Source organism: Ammospiza nelsoni, chromosome 25, assembly GCF_027579445.1.
Source record: "Ammospiza nelsoni isolate bAmmNel1 chromosome 25, bAmmNel1.pri, whole genome shotgun sequence".
In the NCBI taxonomy this organism is placed as follows: domain Eukaryota; kingdom Metazoa; phylum Chordata; class Aves; order Passeriformes; family Passerellidae; genus Ammospiza; species Ammospiza nelsoni.
Window position 1 is genome coordinate 2,323,012 of NC_080657.1, and position 24,548 is coordinate 2,347,559.

The 24,548-nt window shown below is 48.1% G+C and overlaps 1 protein-coding gene across 1 annotated transcript; it reads right to left on the bottom strand.

Annotated features, from left to right (window-relative positions):
- Positions 1 to 1,788: 1,788 nt before the first annotated feature.
- SMAP2 (small ArfGAP2) lies at positions 1,789 to 24,066 on the bottom strand. Its single transcript, XM_059488888.1, has 10 exons — positions 23,926 to 24,066; positions 11,195 to 11,328; positions 10,636 to 10,721; positions 9,384 to 9,462; positions 8,198 to 8,278; positions 7,656 to 7,734; positions 6,894 to 6,997; positions 5,704 to 5,869; positions 4,076 to 4,386; positions 1,789 to 3,008 (listed from the first exon to the last, which is right to left on the bottom strand). The coding sequence occupies exons 1-10, from the start codon at positions 24,026 to 24,028 to the stop codon at positions 2,871 to 2,873; spliced, it is 1,281 nt and encodes a 426-aa protein (XP_059344871.1). The 5' UTR covers positions 24,029 to 24,066; the 3' UTR covers positions 1,789 to 2,870.
- Positions 24,067 to 24,548: the final 482 nt, after the last annotated feature.

The window sequence follows — 24,548 nt, forward strand, 5'->3', positions numbered from 1 at the left end:
AGGAAGTTGGGAATTTCTCCTGGAATTCAGGTTGGCAGCAGCACCAGGGAAATAAAAGGGGGAAAAAACTCTGATGGATTTTTAGGAGTGGGCAAAGGGAAGTTTGGAAATGTTGAAACCATGCAAAAATTCTGGAATTCCATTCCCAATGGAAGGGATTTTATCCAGAATTAGAAATCTTTCAACCCAGATTCCCCCTAAAAAGTTTGTGGGGGAATAAAATTGTGGGATTCCAGACTGGTTTGGGTCCGTTAAAAATAAAATAAAAGGGAAGAAAAGGATGGGAATGATGAGGGATTAAAGGCAAGGAGAGCTCTGACAGAAATTCCGAACCCTTGGAATATTGCAGTGGAATATTGCAGAAATTCCAAACCCTTGGAAGCTGAGGCTGAAAGGAGGGACGGGGGTGAGAGTGCAAAACCCCACAAGGATTTGAAAATCCTTCACATTTTAGCCTCAAATCCCCCAAAATTTGCATGAAAGGAGAGGAGGGGGGAAGTGTCAGAGCTTAATTAACCACGAGTTGATTAGCACTGATTGAGAAGGTGGAAGGGAGAGGCAGGGGAAGATTTTCCTTGGATATTTCAGGGTTTCTGGGAGCAGATTTTAGGATTTCTGGGAGCATCATTGAACAACTGACGCTCAGCTGGGTTTAATGACAGATTCCTCCCATTCCACAACTCCACCCTCCCCAAAAATCACCGGCCAGGGGGGACCTGGAGCATCCTTGGAGCCCCTCCAAGAGCAGGGGGATGGGTTTGGGATGGCGACAGAAAAGTGGGAATATTTCAAAAAAACGAGCAAATGGGATTTTCTACCTGTGTCCTGTCCCGTTTTCTATGTGTGTGTGGTCCTTTCTTAAATGTCAAACTCTTGTATTTTTGTGGTTTCTATCTGCGGGACTGGCGGCTCTGAGGGCGCACGTTGTTTTGTAAAATATTCCTGACGTTTTCCTCCCCCCAAAAAAAACCAACAAAACAAAGGGAGGAAAAGCTGAATTATTCACCTTTTAATTGGCTTTGCATGTACAGTATTGGGGCAGCAAGTGGAGATGATTAAAGCCAGCTTGAAAACTTTTTGCTTGTGCTTGAGTTGAGTTTTTCCCCCCCCCGAAAATTTAAAAAAATTATCCCAAAACTCCTCATGGATCCTCTGGGAAAGAGGGGAGTGGAATAAATATATATATATATATATTTTTTTTTCATGAAAAAGCAGGTTTGAATTGAGGAAAGAAATCCCATAATGAATAAAAGACCCCAAAGCCTCCCTGGTTCCCAAATCCCCTCCAACTTCCCAAGAAAAATGGGGAGGGACAGGAAAAATGGGAATGGGGAGGGTTGGGAGGGATTTTGGGGTGAAATTCCCAGGGAAGCTGTGGCTGCTCCACCAAAGGAAAAATCTGGGATGGGGAAAGGAGCAGGGGGTGAATGGAATGGGACCCAAACCATCCTGCAATTCCACAATTCCCTGATTTTCCCTGTTCCTTCGCATTTTTGGACGAGGTTTTGTTAAACCCGAGTTTTAAATGGTTGGAATGACGGAATTAAAGCTGGAATGGAATCATTTCATCCCAGCAGCTGCAGGAATTCTGCTCCACCTTCCCCCCCATCCCAAAGCTGAGGGGTTTGTATATAAAAGTGTCAACTTTGGATTCTTCCAGGCCTGGCTGTGCTTCCTCAGCTCCCTGGCATTTGGGACAGAGCCCAAAAGCAAAGGGAATCTGGGCTGAATTTTGGGATGAAATCCCCTAAATCCCCACACCTGGAGTGACCACCAGCACCAGAGGAGTCCACTGCAATATTTTATTTGGGAATTTACATATCCACAGGAGAGAGCAGACCACAAGTCCGACTTCTTGCTGACTTTTGAAGCAGTTTTGGGTTCTACTGGAGATGAGAAAAGAAAATCTGCCTAAGATTAAAATGTCCCAAGCGAGCCAGGAAAGGGAGGAACCAGGATTTTACACAGGAACAACGACAACGAGAACGAAACAAAAACAGAAAAGAAAACCAATATGAAAAAAGTATAAATTAGGATGTCAGAATCATTTTTAAAAGTGTAAGAAAACTTGCACAGGGGCTCTGGGCCCCCCTGGAGAATTAACTCTGGTTAAGATTGTTAAAATGGTGAAATTCCATCGAATCTTAACAGCAGGCAGAAAATTCCCTCTGGAGTGCAAGTTTGTCACATTCCATCGGCTTTGCCCCCACTCTGGGCGAGATTCCTGCTTGCTCAGGGTGGGTGGGTGGGTGGCAGAGGGGCTTTTCCCAAGGACTTTGGTTCCAAGGAGGGTGGGAGCAGGGAGAGCTCCCCTCGAGGGAGGAGGTAGCAAGGCTTGCTTGCCCCTGGGCTCGGCTTCAATCCAGTTCCTCAGCACCAAATCAGTTCCCCCACCCCCGCCCCCAAAAAAACCCAAAACAAACAAACAAACAAAAAAAAAAACCCAAAAAAACCCCCCCAAAAATAAAATAAATCTAACACTGCAAGTTGAAGTGAGAAATCCCAGCTTTCTGGGCAGGATTCAGTCCAGATTTCCCAGTCCCACCTGTGCCCAGGTGCCCAGCAGGGCATCAAGTGCTACCCAGGAGCTCTGGTGGAGCTTTGTGCAGGGAGGTTTCCCCTCCCCTGTGTGCATTGACTGTGCTGAGGACGGGGCTGAGCTCGTGGTGGTGTTGCCACCCCGCTGTCCCCGTGGCTGTGACAGTGGAAAGGCAGAGATGGAGCTCAGGGATGGAAAAAAAAAACCCCACAAAATATTCAGGTTGGGCTGGGTCCCCCCCAAAACCTGAAAGCAAAAAACCCCTGAATGTCTCATGGAGCAGGTTTGGAGAACAGAACAAAGGCAGAAATGGTCACGTGCGAGTGAGGGCTCATTTCCACAGCGGGGAGCTCAGGGAGGGGTTGCTGCCCTGGGCTCCTCCTCCTCCTCCTCCTCCTCCCATGGACTGTCCATAGCCCATCATTCCGTTGGCTCCATAGAAGTTCATGCCAGCCATCTGCTGGGTCATCTGCAAACGGGACAGGAGAGAGCTCAGGGATGGGCCAGGACAGTGCCCAGGGCTCCCAAAAACAGCAGAGCCCTGAAGGGGAGCAGGGGTGGCCGCCCAACGTGGGGGACTGCAGGAACTCCCCCATGGAAAGGGTGAACAGGCCTTGGAATTGCCCAGGGAATTTTGGAGTCCCCAGGTATGGGAGTATTTCAGGACAGGATGGACATCAGCAGGAACTTCCCCATGGAAAAGGTGAGCAGGACTAGGAATTACCCAAGGAGGTTTGGAGTCCTCAGGTATGGGAGGATTTCAGGGCAGGAATTTCCCCATGGAAAAGGTGAGCAGGACTAGGAATTGCCCAGGGAATTCTGGAGTCCCCAGGTATGGGAGGACTTCAGGGTTCTCAAGATATCAGCAGGAATTTCTCCATGGAAAGGGTGGGCAGGCTGTAGAATTTTTCCAAGGAGGTTTGGAGTCTCCAGGTATAGGAGGATTTCAGGGCAGGAATTTCCCCATGGAAAGGGTGAGCAAGACTAGGAATTGCCAAAGGAATTTTGGAGTCCTTGGGTATGAAAGGATTTCAGGGTTCTCAGGATAGCAGCAGGAATTTCCCTAGGGAAAGGGTGAGCAGGACTAGGAATTGCCCAGGGAATTTTGGAGTCCTCAGGTATGAAAGGATTTCAGGGTCCTCATGGGAGGATTTCAGGGCAGGAATTTCTCCATGGAAAACGTGGTCAGGCTTTAGAATTTTTCCAAGGAAGTTTGGCATCTCCAGGTATGGGAGGATTTCAAGGCAGGAATTTCTCCATGAAAGGGTGGTCAGGCCTTGGAATTGCCCAGGGAATTCTGGAGCCCCCACCCCTGGAGGTGTCCATGGGAGATGAGGCTGGGACTGGACTCACCCTCTGGAATTCTTTCCCGCCCTGACCCATCCTGGTATCCCCAGGCTCTCCCATTCCCCCCTCCACAACCCAACCCAGCCTGACTCACCCGATCCCACCCCAACCCCTGCCCAGCCCCTCATTCCTCCCCTTCCCAACTCCCAGAAAAACCCTGGAAAACCCCTCCAGGAGCCTGTCCCTCACCTGGGCGAGGTTCCACTGCAGCTGCTGCGTCGGCTGCACCCCGTACACGGCCTGGGGCACCGCGGCCACCCCGGCCACGTACCCGGGCTGCTGCGTCCCCATCATCCCGTTGGGAACGCCCAGCACGTTGCCCACGTAGCCTGCGGGGATGGCCACGGGTGCCACCATGCCAGCAGCTCCAGGCTGGGCCAGCATGCCCACGGAGGGCGCCATCAAGCCCCCCATCATGCTGCTGGAAGGGGGCACCCCCGGGAAGGCGGCGTAGGGAGCGGCGGGGTAGCCCAGCTGAGCCGGCGCCATGAACATGGCTCCTGGGAAAAGGGAGGGAGCAGGGAAAGGTGGCTCAGTGCAGGGGATGGGACGGCACAATTCCAGCCACAGCCTGGTGGGGATGGCCAGGCTGAGCTGTTCTTTGTGATGGTCACAGTTGTCAGTGAAGATGGAGAGGGAATTTGGGCAGTGAAATGCAGGAATGGGTTCCCAGTGCCAGAGGGTTGGGTTGGGTATTGGGATAGAATTTCTCCCTCATTCCCAGTGCCAAAGGGTTGGGTTGGATACTGGGATGGAATTCCTCCCCAATTCCTAGTGCTAAAGGGCAGATTTGGGTTGGATACTGGAAGGGAATTCTTCCCTGATTCCCAGAGCCAAAGGGCAGATTTGGGTTGGATATTGGGAAGGGATCCCCAGTGCTAAAGGGCAGATTTGGGTATTAGGATGGAATTCCTCCCTCATTCCCAGTGCTAAAGGGCAGATTTGGGTATTAGGATGGAATTCCTCCCTCATTCCCAGTGCTAAAGGGCAGATTTGGGTTGGATACTGGGAAGGGATTCCTCTCTGATTCCCAGAGCTAAAGTGTAGATTTGGGTTGAATATTGGAATTCCTCCCTGATCCCCAGTGCCAGAGGGTTGGTGTGGATATTGGGATGGAATTCCTCCCTCATTCCCAGTGCCAGAGGGCAGGTTTGGATATTGGCTGGAATTCCTCTCCTATTTCCCATGCTAAAGGGCAGATTTGGGTTGGATATTGGGAGGGAATTCTTCCCTGATTCCCAGTGTTAAAGGGCAGATTTTGGTTGGATATTGGCAGGCAATTCCTCGCTGATCCCAGTGCCAGAGGGTTGGGTTGGATATTGGGATGGAATTCCTTCCTGATTCCCAGTGCTAAAGGACAGGGTTGGATATTGGGAAGGGATTCCTCCCTGATTCTCAGAGCTAAAGGAAAGGGTTGGGTTGGATATTGGGATAGAATTCCTCCCCAGTTCTCCATGTTAAAGGGCAGATTTGGGTTGCATATTGGGAGGGAATTCCTCCCTGATTCCCAGTGCCACAGGACAGGTCTGGGTTGGATATTGGGATGGAATTCCTCCCCGTGAGGGACTGCAATGGATTTCCCAGAGAAGCTGTGGCTGCCCCATCCCTGGAAATGCCCAAGGCTAGGTTGGAAAAGGCTTTGGAGCACCCTGGGATCATGGAAAGTGCATGGCTGGAACAAGATGAGCTTCACATTCCCTTCCCACCCACCCCATTCCGGATTCTCAGGGATCACCCACATTCCCATTTCTCCTGAAGTTTGTAACCCCCAGGACACCAACCCACCCTCTTCAGGTCCCAGCTCACGCCAGGGTTACCTTGTGCTGGCACCTGGGACGTCTGGGAACCGTACAGGGACAGGATGGAGTCTTTGGAGAGCTGCTTCTTCCCCACCTCCTCCCCTTTGCCTCCGGGCTCCGGGAACAGATTCAGATTTTCGGGAACGGAGCCGGCGCTTCCAGAGGTTGGCATGGAACCAACAACCTGGGACAGACAGACAGACAGACAGACAGACAGACAGATAGGATCAGGGCAAAACTCAGCATGAGGGAAAGGGGAATATCCATCCACACACAAGATCATGGGGTCACAGAAGAGGGACATTCTTCAGTGTGGAAGAGGGAGATTTCAGGATTTAATGAAGGGAAATTTAGATGAAGCAAGGTTTAGAGGAATGGAAGAGGGAGACGTGGGAATGGAAGAGGGAGATTCCTCATTCTTCAACACTGAAGAGGGAGATTTCAAGATGTAATTAAGGGAAATTTAGATGAAGGAACATTTAGGGCAGATGGTTGACGTGTGTTTGATGGTAAAACAGTGGCACAGCATTCCCAGATGTGGGAATGGAAGAGGGCGATTCTTCATTCTTCAATGTGGAAGAGGGAGATTTCAGGATTTAATGAAGGGAAATTTAGAAGAAGCAAGGTTTAGGGGAATGGAAGAGGGAGATGTGGGAATGGAAGAGGAAGATTCCTTATTCTTCAGCACGGAAGAGGGAGATTTCAGGATTTAATTAAGAGGAAGGAACATTCAGGACAGTTGATGTCTGTGGTGAAAACAGTGGCACAGCATTCCCAGATGTGGGAATGGAAGAGGGAGATTCCTCATTCTTCAACATGGAAGAGGAAGATTTCAGGATTGAATGAAGAAATTCAGCTGAAGCAAGGTTTAGGGCAGACAAATGATCTGTGGTGAAACAGTGGCACAGCATTCCCAGATGTGCGAATGGAAGAGGGAGATTCTTCCTTCTCCAACATGGAGGAGGGAGATTTCAGAATTTAATTAAGGGGCATTTAGATGAAGGAACATTCAGGGCAGACAGCTGATGTGTGTGGTGAAACCCTGCATTCCCAGATGGATTCCCCATCCCTGCAAGTGTCCAAGACCAGCTTGGAACACCCTAGCACAGCAAAAGACATCCCTGCCCTTTAATGCCCCTCCATCCCAAATGACCCCATGGTTTTGCAACCCAACCAGGCTTTTCCAAGCCCCAGCACTCCCAGCTCACCTTCCTGGAGGAGTCTGAGCTGGACCCCATGGATGCAAAGAGGTCCAGGTCCTTCTCCAGGCTGCTGGGCCGGCCGTTGGTGACGGGCGTTGTCACTGGGGCGTCTGCGGGGACAGAGATGTCCTGGATGTGATCCCAGCCTGGGGACACCTCTGTGCCATCCCACCCACACCTGATCCCCACCTCCCTCATCCCTCTGGAGCTGGGGAGGGCCTGGAGTAGGATTTGGAAGTTCCCCTGGGTTCTGTTTGTCCCATAAAGCTCCAGGTGCTCCTGGACACCACAGGCTCCAGGAAAAAGGGGAACACATGGAAAACTCTTCCCAAGCTGAATATTCCTGCAGGATTCCTGGAACTGTTCACCTGAAGGGAAAATTAGGCCTGAAACCCCTCAAATTCCCACAAAACCCCACAATTCCCATAAAGCTCCAGCTGCTCCTGACACCATAGGCTCCAGCAAAAAAGGAAACACATGCAAAACACTTCCCAAGTTGAATATTCCTACAGGATTCCTGGAATTGTTCACCTGACAGGGAAAATTAGCACTGGAACTACTCAAATCCCCACAATTTCTACATAATTGTAGAAATTGTGGGAATTTGAGGAGCTCCAGCTGCTCCTGGAAAGCCACAGGCCCCAGGAAAAAGGGAAACACGTGGAAAACTCTTCCCAAGCTGAATATTCCTGGAATTGTTCATCTGACAGGGAAAATTAGGACTGAAACCCCTCAAATTCCTACAATTTCCACACCAATTTCTCTTACCCAGGCCAAGCAAGTCCATGACTGGCTCAGATTTGGGGGAACTTTTCCTGGATTGCTGCGTTTCGTCTTTCTTTTGAGGCTGGAGGGAAAAGAAACAACACAAATCTTGTGCAGCTTTTGGGATCACTCTGAAATGGTTTTAACAAGATTAACAATGGTTTTTAATAAGATTAACCCTTAAAATCTCCTTTTTTTTTTCCCCCAGTGGATTTAAGTAAAAAATATATTAAAATTCTCTTTGCTCTTTCCAAAATGAGAATTTCAGAGTGAGTATTTCCCAGATTTTACTGTCCCAATTGTCAAATCCAAGCAGGCTCCAAACCAGGGAGAAGCAGCTGCTGGAGGTGGAAAAAGCAGCAGGGAAGAGCTGGATTCCAACCTGCACATCTGCTCAGTGTCTGGGGAGCAGAGCAAAACAAACTCCCACCAGTGACTCAAAGCACCCAGGCTGTGACTGAGGCCAGAAAAATGCTCCCAGAGGAGGCTGGAATCCCTCTGCTCTGCCTCAGGGGTGCCTCCGTGGTTTTTATTCCTGATCTTACCATTTTCACCTTCTCAAAGATGATGGGTTCCAGTTTTCTTTCTGACTCGTTGGTCCTTTTCCATTTGTCGTCCTTTTCTTTCTGTGAGGGGAAATAAACAGTAACATGAGGGAAAAATTTCCTGATTTCACCAAGAAAAATCTCTCACCCAGTGATGTTACTGATCTAAAACACTTCAGATCTAAAATCCCTCAAAAAAAGTAGAATTTGAGGTAAATGTTTGCATTTTTCTTGCTCTGAGCAAGGCCCTTCCAAGATCTCCTCCAATGATTATTCTGGATTTATTTCCTCCCTCTTCTATCCACACAAACCAAAAATTTCAAAGAGGGAAAAAAATCAAGAATTGAAACAGTTTTGTTATCCTTTTCTTACTGTGAGGGAAAATATCACAGTCATGAAGGAAAAAGTTCCTGATTACATCAAGAAAAAGCTCTCACCTGGTGCTGTTACTGCTCTAAAACCCTTCAGACCTAAAATCCCTCAGAAAAAGCTGAATTTGAGGTAATATTTTGCATTTTTCCTGCTCTGAGGAAGGACTGGACAAGGCCTTTACAAATCTCCTCCAATCATTATCCCTATTTTATTTTCTCTCTCTTCCATCCACACAAACCAAACAGCTTCAAGAGGGAAAAAATCAAGAATTTAAACAGTTTTGTTGACCTTTTCTTTCTGTGAAGGAAATAATCACAGACATGAGGGAAAAAATTCATGGTTGCACCAAGAAAAAGCTCAAACCTGGTGCTGTTACTGATCTAAAACCCCTCTGATTTAAAATCCCTCCAAAACAGCTGAATTTGAGGTAATTTTTTGCATTTTTCCTGCTCTGAGGAAGGAATTGGATAAAATCCTTTCCAAGGCCTCCTCCAATGTGAGACATCCATGCACACAAACCAATCAGTGAGATGAAGATGAGGGAAGAAAACAGGAATTTAAACCACCCAAAAAACTCCAACCCCCTGAGCTCTGCCCTGTCTGTGATCCTGCTTTTTTTCCCTGGAATATTCCCTGAATATTCTAGAATATTCCCTACAACAAAACCCACTCAGCACCTTTAAATCTCCTGAGGAATTCACTCCATGAAGTTCAAACAGCTCTGGAGAAGGGATTTCTCCTGACACAGGAGAATATTTCAATATTTATATTTCAATATTTTGTTTTAATCACAATTTTAGGCCTCCATACTCACCCTGAAGGCGTTGATGTCGATGCTTCTGTCCATATATTTCTTTTTCTCATATTTATCCCGGATAAAACTCTCCACAGCTCTACAGCAGCTGGTTAAGGACAAAGGATTCCAGAATAGAAGCCTTATTTGACAGGGAGGAACAAGGTACAGGCTGTAACTAAATTAAATCATTGTTTAAAGAGCATTTCCAGCAGTAACTTTCTTAAAATAATTTATTGCTGGATCTCAACTCAGTTTTTGCCCCTGGGTTATTTCAGGTTATTTCAGTGCTATAAAAAGGGAATTAAATCAGGATTTAAGCTCTTGCTGTGTTTTCTCCATTGTTTTTTTTGTTTGTCCCAAGCATCCCCTCAGCACATTCAGATCACGGTGGTCACAACAGGATTCTGCACCTCAAAAAGCACCTCAGGTACCAGATTAACTCAAAAAAATGATGGTGGAAAGGTGTTTTTGTGGGATTTTCTAGGTTCACATCATTCTATCCCTGCTTACTCAGCATTCCTGCAAGTTGGGAGTTACAGCTGAAGCACTGAAAATTCCATCAGAGAATTCCCAGCCTGGTCTGGGTTGGAAGGGACCTTAAATCCCATGGGCAGGGGCACCTTCCACTATCCCAAACTCCATCCAGCCTGGGGAACACTTGCAGGGATGTGGCAGCCACAATTTTTTTGGGGAAATCCATTCCAGCCCCTCCTCACCCTCACAGGGAAGAATTTCTTCCCAAAATCCCACCTCTACCAAAATCCACCTCCTCTATTCTGTCCTTTATAAATCATCTCTCTTGCAGCTCCTTCAGGTCCTGGAAGGTCACAATTAGGTCTCCATGGAGCCTTTGGAATATTCACTCTCATTCCCTTCAAAACCTGCAGCTTTTGGGTTCACTCTGAAATCTCAGAGATCTGAATGAGATAAATCCCACTGGAAAAAAAGGGATTTTAAGGGTTATTTTTCCTTACCAGTGCATTTTTTTCCCCATTTAAGCCAAAAATAAAAGCAAAATTCTCTTTGCTCTTCCAAACTGAGAATTTCAGAGTGAATATTTCCCAGTTTTTTATTGCCCCAAACCAAGCAGGATCTAAACAAAGGAGAAACCTCCTGTGGTCACCTTGGTGTCCCAGTTCTCCACCCCAATCCCTTCATTCCCATTCCCTCCCCACAGGAACAACTTCTCCTTCAGGGAGGTTTAACCACACAGCTCCAGGATGGAAATTTCCATGGAATTTCCACGTTTTTCCAGGAATAAAAAGGATGCTGGTCTGTCTGGGGCCTCCGGAAGTTCTCGGGCAGGTAGGCTTCGTAGAGACGATTGGCTTTGCCATTCCCCATCTCCTGCACGCACTGAAATCCAAAAAAAACTCCTTCAAATTCTCCTTTCCCAAACATTAAAGCTCTCCCACAGCATCCCAAGCTGACAAAGAAGAGAAATCCAGAAAAGGGGGATCCTCCTCAAAGCCATTTTCACCCCCCCAGGGGATGCTAAGGCAGCTGCTCCAATCCCCTCCCACCCCATTTGCCAATTCTAAGCAATTTTTAATCCAAGGCAGGATAAATATCCTGTTAGCAACCCAAAATCCCTCTGGAAGGAGAGGTGGGAAGCAGGAATTGGTAATTTAACAGAGATTTGCAGCTCCTTAAGCTTTACTCTCTGCTGTTTGTCCAGCTTGGAATGAGGAAATTTTATTGCTCTTTTCCCTCCCAACCTATCCCAGCTAGAATTATTCTTCCTCCTCCACTTTCCCCATTTTTTTGGGGGGCTATCCTGGCTTGGTTTATTTAAAAAAACACCCTCAATGTTTTATCCCAGCCCTCACCTGGATCTGTTCCTGTGTCCACTGGTCGAGGTTGACGGATTTGACCCTGGATATGTGAACTCCCAGGTTCCTGTGGATCCCAGCACAGCGGATGCAGATGAACACCCCAATATTCCAGGATGCCCATCGTGGCCCTGGGAAGAGACAGGAAAGTGTTTCCCACCAATCCCACCCTTTTTTATTTTTGTTTTTGCCTGGAGGAACTGGGAAACTGCACCAAGTGAACTGGGATTGAAGCCTTTGGGTTCTCATCCAGGCTGGAAACTGGAATTTCACATCAGGAGGATGTTCCCAATCCTTATCCTTGGGGATTTATTGCCTCCCTCTTCCACATAAATCAAACAGCTCCAAGAGGGAAAAAATAAAGAATTTAAACAGTTTTGTTGTCCTTTTCTTTCTGTGAGGGAAAAAGTTCCTGATTTCACCAAGAAAAAGCTCACACCTGGTGCTGTTACTCATCTAAAACCCCTCAGATATAAAATCCCTCAGAAAAAGCTGAATTTGAGGTAAATTTTTGCATTTTTCTTGCTCTGAGCAAGGAACTGGACAAGATCCTTCCAAGATCTCCTCCAGTTATTATCCCTGATTTATTTCTTCCCTCTTCCATCTACACAAACCAAACAGCTCCAAGAGGAAGAGGAAAGAAATCAGAAATTTAACGGTTTTGTTGTCCTTTTCTATGAGGGAAAAATCACTGACATGAGGGAAAAAGTTCCTGATTTCACCAAGAAAACGCTCTCACCTGGTACTGTTACTGATCTAAAACCCCTCAGATATAAAATCCCTCAGAAAAAGCTGAATTTGAGGTAAATTTTTTGCGTTTTTCCTGCTCTGAGGAAGGAATTGGATAAAATCCTTCCAAGATCTTCTCTAATCATTATCCCTGATTATTTATTGCCTCTCTCTTCCATCTACACAAACCAAACAGCTCCAAGAGAGAAAAAATCAAGAATTTAAACAGTTTTGTCCTTTTCTTTATGTGAGGGAAAAAAAATCACTGACATGTGGGAAAAAATTCCTGATTTCACTAAGAAAAGCTCACACCTTGATCTAAAACCCCTCAGATCTAAAATCCCTCAGAAAAAGCTGAATTTGAGGTAAATTTTTTGCATTTTTCCTGCTCTGAGGAAGGAATCGGATAAAATCCTTCTAAGATCTCCAATCATTGTCCCTGATTTATTGCCTCCCTCTTCCCTCCACACAAGAAGAGGGAAGAAAAGAGGAATTTAAACCACCTAAAAAACTCCAATCCCCTGAGCTCTGCCCTGTCTGTGATCCTGCTTTTTTTCCTGAATAACCTGGAATCAGCTCCAGAATATTCCCTACAGCAACAAAACCCCCCCCCCCAAAAAAAACAACCACTCAGCATTTTCAAATCTCCTCAGTGCTGGGCAGGAACTCCCAGCTGGACCAAGCACTGAGCCAGGACCAAGCACTGAGCCCAGGATTTGGCCCCAAAACCAATCCCAGCCCAAGGAATGATCAGTTCACTCCAGTTTCCACAGCTGTGATGGACATTATTTGCTTTGCCTGGGTCAAAATAAAATAAAATAAAATAAAGGCATTGATTAAGGCCAGACATTCCTGGTTTTCATGCAGGACAGCTCCACGGTGTGGATGGGAGATCATGCTAGGGATAAAAAACATCCAGAAGGGAAAGATTAAGGAGCTCAGATGCACCCAGGAATCCCAGAAGGGCATACAGAGATCCACAGGAATTCCCATCCCTCTCCCAGACCCTCAATCCTGAATATTTTAGGAATATTTTAAAATGAAACCCTTTTCTCCCAGCTCCCAGCCCAAACTGGTGTCCCAGTGCATGAGAAACTGGGAAAACACAGAATCAGGGATCAAACATCCTCCACCAGCTCTTTTTTCCACACATTCTTCTGGATGATGAAGGGTTATCCTCCTTTCCTTGCCACAGCTAAAATAGCAGAGCCTCGAGTTAATGAGAGGGAGGTGGGAGGGGGAAGAGGGGGAAAGTGTAATTTCAGAGCCCTAAAAAAGCAGTGCTGTATTGGAGATGCTGTTAACAGTTTAATTCCTGTTCTTGAGGAAATCCTGAGGGATTTGGAGCTGATAATGCACTCAGAGACCCTTCCAGAGCACAGGCATCCAACCTCCAACAGGTAACTCCAGCACTTCTTCCAGGGAATTCACTTTAAAATGCCTTTATTAAATTTTCTGGCCTTTTTCTGCCATTATTTGCTGCTTTTTCCCGCTCCAGGAGTGGCCTTTGGGAATGATATCAATTTAATGGAGCTGAGAAATTCACTTCTTGCCTACACCTCAGTCCCTTTATTACCTCCTTTATTATCAAAGCAAAACCCACAACTTCAGCACCACCTGAATATACCCAAAAAATGGGAATAAAACCTTTAGCCAGGATCCTTCCTGTGATTTCTGCATGGAATTCTCTCCCAGGGCTCTCTAACGTGAGACTGCTGGCAGGATTATCATGAGATTCAAGGTTAGATTTAAAACTCCAGATAAATTTAGCCTTGATAGGACTAAAAGGATTAATGGGCAGCTCCTGGAGTAATCAGCTCACTGGGTTTGTCACATGGACCAGCTCAGGCCACCACAACCTCCCACTAAAACATGACTCAGGGTTAATGTCACATCCTGCTCCAGTGTCCCCTCAGGGGTCTGGGACAACAAGGGAACCACATCTGGAATGTGCTGCAACTCCTAAATCCAAATTCTGGGAGAGCCAAGATGGAGCAGCTTGGTTATATTTAAATTAAAATTAATATTTAGGGGGTTTTTGAGCCCCTCCCAGCAATAAACTCATTACACAACCAGGGGTGAGCTGTTCCCTGGGGAGATTCCAGCTGGGATTTGGGTGTCCTTGCACAGCCAGAAGGTGCTGCAGGAAAGGTTTCAAACCTAAAGGGAATAGAGGATCTGGGAGATGTGGGGTTGGTTTTTACAGATTGGGAGGAAATCTGAATTTTCCCAAAAATCTCCCCAATCCTAAAGCCACAGCAAACCCTGCTGGGGTCAGGTTGGATCCAATATCCCCTTCCCAGACACCCAGCTTAACCAAACCAACACTTTAACCTTCAAATGCCTTCTAAAAATGTTCTTTTAAAATGTCTCCTAAAGTCCTGAGATTGTGGGAGGGGGGAAGGGTTTGGTGCAGATGTAAACAACCTCCCACTTCCCTCTTTGGAGCAGCTCACACTGGAACATCTCCCACTAAAAAAAATATCTCCCTGCAAGTGCCCAGCGAGTCAGAATTTGCTTTTTAGGGCTTTTTGCAGGCGTTTCCCCAGGGTTTCACAGCTCTTTTCAAGGTGACTAGACTGGAAAAAGCTCCAGGCGGCATCTCCAGATGTGGCTTTCACTTCCTCAAAACCCAAGCCCAGCTCAGACTCTGCAGCAGCTTCAGTGATAAAGGGGGAAAAACGCCTGGGTTGGAGCTTAGGGGATCATTTTTCTGAGAAAAATGGGTTTATATCAATAAATAACAACGGGGCAGCTTTAATCAGCACTGCAGAGCTGCCTGGGGGAATTATCGCCCCTCACAAAAAGTGGGCACACCCTGACACCCACCAGGACAGGGGCACCTCACCCTCCTGGCACAGGGAATTATGGATTTATTTATCTCCAGAGGGTTGAGGACAAGGCCAACAGAAACATTCAGCTCCTTAAACCACTAAAAAAAATTTGTTTCTTGCATGAATCCTCAGGTTGATGTGCTAAAATCAATTCCCCTGAGGCTGAGGGCCCTCAGAGCCACCAGGCCAAAATGGAAACTCCATTCCCACATGGAAAACTGGGAGTTTGCTCCAGTGCCAGCCTTGCCACTTTTGACTCAGCTTTATGATGATTTTATGTCTGATTTTATGATGCTAGGGGTGATTTTAACATCCATGGAAAGCAAATCACCTGGCACCAACCCAGCTCCGAGGAAGTTCGTGGAGCTTCACCTCAGGCCTGCACAAATCCCTCCTGGATTGAAGGAAACATCAATTTGGAGTGAGAAACCCAACATTTTTCAGAGCCTGGCCTGGCAGGAGGATCACAAACCCCCAAGCATCCCTTGCTCAGTGAATTTTCATTCCCAATTTTCCTGAACATTCCCAAGGGAGGAGGATCCAGCAGGGATTCAGTGCCCAGCTCCAGGAGACAATTCCAGAGCCTGTTTCACATCCCAGCCTGTCAAAACAAACTCCACATACCAAGCTGCTCGTGCCAGCTCCAGTCCCCATCTAATGCTGCTCATTAATGCTCCAAGGGCTGCTGAATAATCTGAATGACTGAAAAGGATCCTAATTCCCTTTAAAACCCCCAGCCTAATTCCCTTTCCAACTCCCAGCCTGAGGAGCCTGCTCCAAATGAGTCTCTTGCTCCAAGTTCACACCCTGGAGTGGTTTTAATTGAGAAATCCTGAGGGGATTCACTCCTCACCCTTCACTCAGGCACCAAATTCTGGCCCAAGTTCCTGAGGCAACTTTGTTTTTGCTGTAATAACTCTGCAGAAAGCATTTAAAAATAAACCAGGAGCTGGCTGCAAAACCACAGCTCCTTGGAAAAGGAAAAGCAGGAAAAAAAGGAGCTGCTTCCATGGGCAGGATTGAGGGAACATCAGAATATTCCCAATGGAAATGAGCAGCTTCTTCCATGGATCCCAAAAAATGCTCCATGTCTGGCTGTGGAATCATCCAGCTGAAGAAAAGGGATGTGGGGAATTCTCCCTGGAACAAGAAAATCCCTGCCAGGATTCCCCTCAGCTTTTCACCAGGGACAAATTTCCTCAAGTCCAAGCTGAATAATCCTCGTTTTTTTTTTGCAGAGTCAAAGGAGGAAAGAAGGTCCAAGAGGTTTCTCTGCCTTGTGGTTTCCTTGTTCTGGAAAGAAATTGCTCAAGGATTTTCTGCCATTCATCTGCTCAGAGCTGTGACAAAACAACTTCCTCTGCTCTTCGCTAGAAATGTCTGTTCTGCACTTCCAGGAGTTGGGGGAACTTAAGGAAACTCTAAAAACCCACAAGGAAAAGGGATGTGGGGAATTCTCCCTGGAACAAGAAAATCCGGCCTGCCAGGGGTTATCCACACCCTCAGCTTTTCAGCAGGGAAAAATTTCCTCGAGTCCAAGCTGAATAATCCTCATTTTTTTTTTTTGCAGAGTCAAAGGAGGAAAGAACTCAGGATCCAAGAGGTTCCTCTGCCTTGTGGCTTCCTTGTTTTGGAAAGAAATTGCTCAAGGATTTTCTGCCATTCATCTGCTCAAAGCCTCTCTTGCAAAACTTCCTCTGCTCTTTGCTGGAAACGTCTGTTCTGCACTTGGGGGAACCAAAGGAAACCCCAAAAACCCACTTAAATGATGTTATTTGGTTATTAACACTATTAATAACTGGTCCTGCTGCAGGGATCAGGGATCCACCTCGGATTTGGGATTAATTCCAGCTGCACTCGCAGATTTAGGCCCAGACTGATGGATTTGTGCAGCTCTCAGGGTTTCTAAAGCCAAACCCTCATTTTAACATCCACAAAAGGTGTTTGAGAAAAATCTACACCTGATCAAGCAGTTTAATCACCCAAAAATTCAGTTTTATACCATCCTTTGAAAGAAGAAATGGCTGTTTAGGGGTTTTATTTTCTTTTTATTTTCCCCCCCACAGTAATCACAGGCCTCAACCACATTTGGCAAGAAAAACAAAGGTGCTGGCTCTGATTTCTGCTAGAAAATCTTTTAGTTTAGCAAAAAATATCCAATATTTGAGGGCCCTGTGGCCTTGAAGCCCAAGATTTGTGTGTTTTTGAGTAAAGATGAGCAGTTTTATCACTGCTACCATCGTGTTCTTTGAAGTGCAGGTGGAGGAAATGAAAATTTCTGTGAACAGCAGGGTGGGGCTTTCCTGCTGCTGCAGAAAGGGTTGGATGTTCCTTCAGTCAATAAAAAAGGTGACAGGGACAATTTCAAGCAGTTTTATCACCAGGATCCATGAAAAACAACTGGGTGACATCATCAACGCTGATGGTGACACAGCTTAAAAATATAAATATACATCAAAAAAAAAAAAAAAAAAAATCAGTTCCACAAGCCATGGACTTCCTGTGGCTTCATTTTTGGAGCAAAACCACACATCAGCCAATCTTAGAAACTGCAGATTCCAAGGAGGTTTGAATTTCCATGAAATGCAAATAATTTGGGTGATAGGTGCGCCTGTAAACAGAGCAGCAGGGTGGAAGTTCTGCCATCACTAAAATACTTTTGATGCTGTAAATAGAATTGTGCTGCTTTTTAAGATGTTTTTAATTCATCACTTGGTGTTGAAAATATTTAGAATCTGTTTTCTAATTTAATTTAAGGGATGTTTAAGAAGTCGCCAAGTTCTTAACAAAGCTCTGAGCAGAGGAAGGTCCTGGGTCAGCTTTTGATGGATTGAGAATTTTTGCAGTATCTAGAGCTAAACATGATAATCATAATAATATTAATATCTTAATTATAATAATACTGATTTTCAGCATCATGAGCTAAACATGCCTTGAAATTCCTTGGGAAAGGAATGGCATATATTGCCAAAAATAGAGAAAAACCAATTTATTAAGGTCTAAGTAAACCCAGCCTTGCACTCACTGCTCCAAGTTCAAGCCAGCTCCTCCTAAAAGCTCCAATTTTGTCCCAGATTTCCTGGGACACAGGGAACAATCACTACCAGGGACCAACCTGGAGGAGCCCTGAGCTATTCCTGACTTTTTGCTGGGTTTCAAGACCTACTTTGCATTTTGGAGCACGAGCTCCCCTTGCACTGCAGCTGCCATTTCCTTACATAACTCCTGGCAGTTTCTATAGGAACAAACTTTACTCCAGCTGGGAATCATCATGTGGAGTTTTATTTTTCTTTTTTTTTTTTTTTTTTGGGGGGGGGGGGGGGAATTTTCTTTTCCCACCTCCATCCCCAGGTGGGTCAGCACACAGAGCCCAGGTGCTGCTGCTGCTCTGAGGATTATCTCCCTATTTCTGGCAGATGTAGGGCCAAGTGTGACTCAGAGCTCTGCTTAAAAGGGCTCTTCCTACAACTAATTCCACACTAAACCCCTGTTGGGAGCACTGATGCTTTTTTCCCCTTGCTTGAGTGGGAAGTTGCAGCTCCAGGCAGGACAGAGCTGTGTCCTCTCCCAGTTTTACCCTGCTGAGGTGAAGATTTCACAGGGATAAAGTGAATTTTGGAGCATTTCCCTCCCTTTGTGGAGTCTGAATTGGGAAGAGCAGAAAAGCAGAATAATAAACACACAACCCACATGGATCCCTCTGGCAAAGATTTCCTTGCTTAAAGCTGAGTTTTCTCCTCATCCCAGATTTCCTAAGCTGAGCTGAGCAGTTCCAGCCCCTCCAGTTTGGGTTTTGGAAGTCACAGGCTGCACCACTCCCAGTCCATCAGCATTGCCATCCTCATCCTCCTCCCGCTCCAGGCAGGACAGAGCTGTGTCCTCTCCCAGTTTTGCCCTGCTGAGGTGAAGATTCCAGAGGGATAAAGTGAATTTTGGAGCATTTTCACTCCCTTTGTGCACCAAAAGCAGAATAACGGAAGATCCCAGAATATTGTGGCTGCAGCTGAGGATTCAAACACACACAACCCACATGGATCCATCCCTCTGGCAAAGATTCCCTTGCCTAAAGCTGAGCTTTCTCCTCATCCCAGATTTCCTAAGCTGAGCTGAGCAGTTCCAGCCCCTCCATTCAGGGTTTTTGCAGGCACAGGCTGCACCACTCCCCTTCCATCCTCATCCTCCTCCCTCCCATGCAGCTGTTCCAGCAGCAGCTATTTTAAAAAGTTCCTCTTGGAATTGCTCTGCCTGCAGAGGGAATTCAGCTGCAGCCCAAGAGGCTGCTGGAGGAGGAGGAGGAGTTGAGTCACGCAGATTTTCAGGGAATATTTGGTTGGGATTAACAGGAGTTAGGCTGGACTAAAGCAGCTCTCACATAAAATAATAATAATAATAATAAATCAACTTCCTTATAGCACCTACTGCACCCCAAGCTTTTCCCCCTTCCCATCCCATATTTACCCACCTCTGGGCAAGGATTTCCCCAATCCTACTCCATTTTTTTTCCCCCTTTTTTTGGTGAAGAATTAAACCTTAATTTAAGTGTTCAGCAGCACTTCTCCCAGCTAACCCCTCAGGATACAAGGGATGGATTTAGGCCCATGGATCTCACAGGACAAAGGGATGAAGGGAAGAGCCAAACAGACCAAGGGGGAGCACAGGGGCAACCTGAAATTCCTAGGGATTTTAACATCCACAGAAAGCAAAATCACCTGGCACCAACCCTGCTCTGATGAAGTTTGTGGAGCTTCACCTCAGGCCTGCTGCATTGAAGGAAACACCAATTTGGAGTGAGAATGTCACGTTCTTTCAGAGCCTGCAACCCATGGATGTCACAAGACAAAGGGATGAGGAGCCAGACAGAGCAGGGGGGAGCACAGGAGCAACCTGAACCTCTGGGGAACCTCTGGGGAACCTCTGCTCCTGCTCCAAGGGATCCACAGAGCCTGCTGGATCCATGGATGGGGCTGGAGAGCAGAGGGAACAATTTGGGAGAAGGAGAGAACCAAACACAATTAGCTGGGGGTGCAGAGCACCTGTAGGAGCAGCAATGAATCCGCTCTGTGTCACTCAAATTTTCCAAATCCCAATGAAGATTTCACCTCATCCCTCCCTCCCTCAGCCATCCCAGCTCCAGGATCCCACATTCCAAGCAGGGAATGTGCTGCTGGATGCTCAGCACAACAGCCACCCTTGGAATGGCACCAGCAGCACAAATCCCACCAAGTGCTGCTCTCTCCAAGTGTTTTTCCAAGTGATTCCCACAGCAAAAACCTCCAAGGAGAGGATTTAGAACCCACCCTGCCCTGGCTCTGCTCTCTCAGTTCCCCCAAACACGAGGCTGGCAACAAAAAGAGGAAGAGAGTGAAGAGATTTCACCCCATTTCCTGCAAAACAACAACTCTGAGCAGTTCTTGCAGCAGCAAAACCACCCTGGGATTTCACAGAATCTCACGCTGGCTGGGGTGGGAAGGACTTTAAAGTTCATTTAATTCACATTTCCCACTGTCCCAGTTTGCTCCAGTCCCTGCCCAGCTTTGCTTCCAGACACTCCTGGAAGTGCTGAGGGCCCTAAAGGGGCTCCTTTGCATGGGCAGAGTGGATTGTTGAAGTTATTCCATGAGAACATCAGGAATTCCTTGGCATCAGAGCTGGGAGAGCTCCATGTTCACCAAAAGTACCAAAACTGCCCCAAAACTGCTGCAAATCCTTGGAGCTCCAGGCAGAGACAGCTCCATTCACTAAAAGTACCCAAACTGCCCCAAAACTGCAGGAATTCCTTGGAGCTCCATGCAGAGACAGCTCCATTCACTAAAAGTACCAAAACTGCCCCAAAACTGTGGCAAATCCTTGGAACTCTGGGCAGACACAGTTTCATTCACCAAAACTGCCCTAAAACTGCAGCAGTTCCTTGGAGCTCTGGGCAGAGACAGCTCCATTCACCAGAAGTACCAAAACTGCCCCAAAACTTCAGGAATTCCCTGAAGCTCCATGCAGAGACAGCTCCCATGGCACCACATTGATCAAAAGTACCAAAACTGCCCCAAAACTGCAGCAATTCCTTGGAGCTCTGGGCAGAGACAGCTCCATTTACTAGAAGTAACAAAATTGCCCAAAAACTGCCCCAAAACTGCTGGAATTCCTTGGAGCTTCAGGCAGAGACAGCTCCATTCACCTAAAGTACCAAAATTGCCCAAAATTGCCCAAAAACTGCCCCAAAACTGCTGGAATTCCTTGGAGCTTCGGGCAGAGACAGCTCCATTCACCTAAAGTACCAAAATTGCCCCAAAACTGCAGGAATTCTCTGGGACTCTGGACAGAGACAGCTGCATTCACCAAAAGTGCCCCAAAACTTCAGGAATTCCTTGGAGCTCCATGCAGTGACAGTTCCTGGGGCACCACATTGATCAAAAGTACCAAAACTGCCCCAAAACTGAAGCAAATCCTTGGAACTCTGGGCAGAGACAGCTCCATTCACCAAAAGTACCAAAACTGTCCCAAAAATGCAAAATTCTCCCTGGAACTCTTGGCAGAGACAGCTCCATTCACCAAAACTGCCCCAAAACTGCAGCAAATCCCTGGAACTGTGGGCAGAGCCGGCTCCCACGTGCCCTGGAGGAGCAGATTTCCCAGTGCCAGGAATCTCATTAGTGCAGGGGGTAATTAGTGGATCAGGTAGCTGGGGACAGCCCCAGGCTGCTCTCCAGGATTGCTGCAATCCCAGCCAGGAGCAGCTTCCAGCTTTGGAAAGGCTCAAATCCCCACCAGAGCTTCATTAAAATGATAATAATTAATTAATTGGAATCCTGAGCAGGAGAAGCTCCATCACCCTGAGATGTGGGGTTGAATTTTTTCCCATTTCGGTGGAATTTGCCCTCTCCCAAGCTTGGGAGCTGAGATAAAGGAGCTATTTCTGCCCTCCAGGAGATAAAGGATTGGCACAGGGGAGGAGCATCCTGATCTCCACCACCACCAGGTGTGCTCCAAGCAGGTGGGGTGAAAATAAATAATAATTATCTAATTCTGAACGTTGTTCAAGGGGGGCTGTGCAGTTTTGGAGGTCACACTGAGGTGACCAAGCCCTTTGTTTACTGATGGATTTGGCCAATCCCTCCTCCAAGTTCAATTCCAGCAGCTCTTGGGAAACAGAGGCTCAAGTCCAGATCTCCAAGAGATTATGGCAGCTCATTAAAACAGGATTTTGGGGCAACTTTAACTCTTTTGCTGCAGGGAAAACAAAGCAGCAACCACAGGGGGACAAGGAACAGTTTATTCCTTTGGAATTCCAACATTTCCTCTCTGAGATAGTCCAGGGTCATAACACACCTTGGAATGAGAAAAACATGGAATGGTTTGGGTTGGGAGGGACCTGAAAGCTCCTCCACTATCCCAGACTGGCCTTGAAGAATTCCGGGGATGGGGAAGCCACAGATTCCTGTGACAGATTCACCCTCACAGGGAAAATCCAGGTGGGAAAAGAGGACAAAAATGAGAAAATATGGAATAGTTTGTGCTGGGAAGGACCTTAAAGCTCCTCCTGTCCCTTTCTTGAACAATTCCAGGGATGGGGAAGCCACAGATTGCTGTGACTGAGGATTCACCACCCTCACAGGGAATATCCAGGTGGGAAAGGAGGACAGAAATCTGAATTGCATCAGTGGTCCATGATCCCAAGGTGAGGTCACAGCTCCCTCCCTGTGCTCACAGCATTCCAGCCCCAGGTGACAGGATGTGACTCCCCAGCTGGAATTCCCTCAATTCCACAGCCGCGGCTTTTCCCGGTCCTTCTTCTTCCCCCTTTCAGGAGAGGTCCCCACCCACTCTGGGCTGTTTCCCGGGATCCCCACAATTCCCAATTTCCAGGGAGATTTGGGGCCGCTCCCTCCCCATCTCCCCTCGGGAACCGCAGCTCCTCCCGGTGCGACTCGCACCAAACCCAGCGGGGCTGCGGCCAAAAATCTGGGGGTTTTCTACCCAAAACCACCCTGTTGTGGCCCCAAAACCACCGTGTTCTCTCCCCCAACACAGCCTGTTCTCCCTCTCAAACCACGGAGTTCTTTTCCCTAAAACCACCGGGTTCTTTCTATCAAAACCACCGGGTTATTGCCCCAAAACCCACCCCGTTCTCCTTCTCAAACCACCAGGTTCTTTCCCCCAAAACAACCATGTCGTGCCCCCAAAACCATTCCATTCTCCCACCCAAAACCATCGGGTTCTTTCCCCCAAAACCATCCTATTCTCCCTCTCAAACCGCGGAGTTCTTTCCCCTGAAACCACCGGGTTCTCTGCCCCAAATCCACTCTCTTCTCTGCCCCAAACCCATCCCATTCTCCCAGCCAAAACCAGGGTGTTCTTCCTCCCCAAACCATCCTATTCTCCCTCTCAAACCACAAAGTTCTTACCCTTAAAACCACCAAGTTCTTTCCCCTAAATCCACCCTATTCTCGCCCCCAAACCAACCTGTTCTCTCCCGCAAACCCACCCCATTCTTGCCCCCAGACCCATCCAGTTCTTTTCCTCAAAATCACCCCATTCTCCCACCCAATACCACGGAGTTCTTCCTCCTAAAACCATCCTATTCTCCCTCTCAAACCTCGGAGTTCTTTCCCCTAAAACCACCGGGTTCTTTCCCCTAAAACCACCCTGTTTTCTGCCCCAACCCCATCCCATTCTTGCCCCCAAACCCACCCCGCTCTTGCCCCCAGACCCCATCGCTCTCTGCCCCAAACCCACTTCACTCTCTGCCCCAAACCCACCCCATTCTTGCCCTCAAACCCACCCTGTTCTTGCCCCCAAACCCACTCTGCTCTTGCCCCCAGACCCCTCTATTCTCTGCCCCAAATCCACCCCATTTATGCCCTCAAACCCACCCCGTTCTCGCCCCCGATGCCCCCGGGCTGCCTCAGCCTCTTCCCCCGCACAACCCCCGTAACCACCGGGCCAACACCGCTGTCTCCCCGCCACCACCGGAGCCCTCCCCTCTGCCGCCAACACCGCGGGACCCATCCCCATCATCCCCACCATCCCCACCAGACCGCCCAACCCTCAGCGGAGCGGCCGCACCGGGGAGCACCGAGCGGCGAGGCCGGTGCGCTTGGATGGAGGGGGGGCGGTGGGTGCATCCGGTGCGGCGCGGGCTCCGCAGGCCCCGGCGCCCATCCGCGCTACCTTTGGCCTGGCAGTCGGCGCAGAACTTGTTCTCGTCCTCGGCCAGCAGCCCGGCCAGCACCGCCTGGTAGCGCTCCACGTCCCGCACCGATTTTCCCGTCATGGCGCGGCCGGCGCTGCCCGCCCGCGGGTCACGGCCGGCCCGCCCGCTTCCTGCTTCCGCTATGGGCGGGGCTACGCCCGGGGGAGGAGCCAATCAGCGCCGGCCCCGCGCGGCGACGCCCCCTCCGCGCGCAGCCGGTGCTGGGCGGTGATTGGTTGCGGTGCGCGGGAGGATGCCAATAAGGAGAGAGGGGGCGGGGCTATGGAGGGTATGAATGGGGAGGGTCACGTGATGAGAGTGGGGGGACAATGGGGGGCAGGCAGGGCAAGGGGGGATTTGGGGGGGCTCAGAAGGGCTGGATAGGGGATTTTGGGGGTCTGGAGTGGCTGGGTGGGGGATTTGGGGGCTTTGGGAAGCTCAGGGGTGCTGTATGTGGGATTTTGGGGGGCTCAGAGGGGCTGGATGGGGGATTTTGGGGGTCTCGGGTGCTGGATGGGGGATTTTGCGGGGCTCAGGGGTACTCAGGGGGTTTTCTGCTGAAAAAAGGGGTACAGAGATGCTTTATGTGGGATTTTGGAGG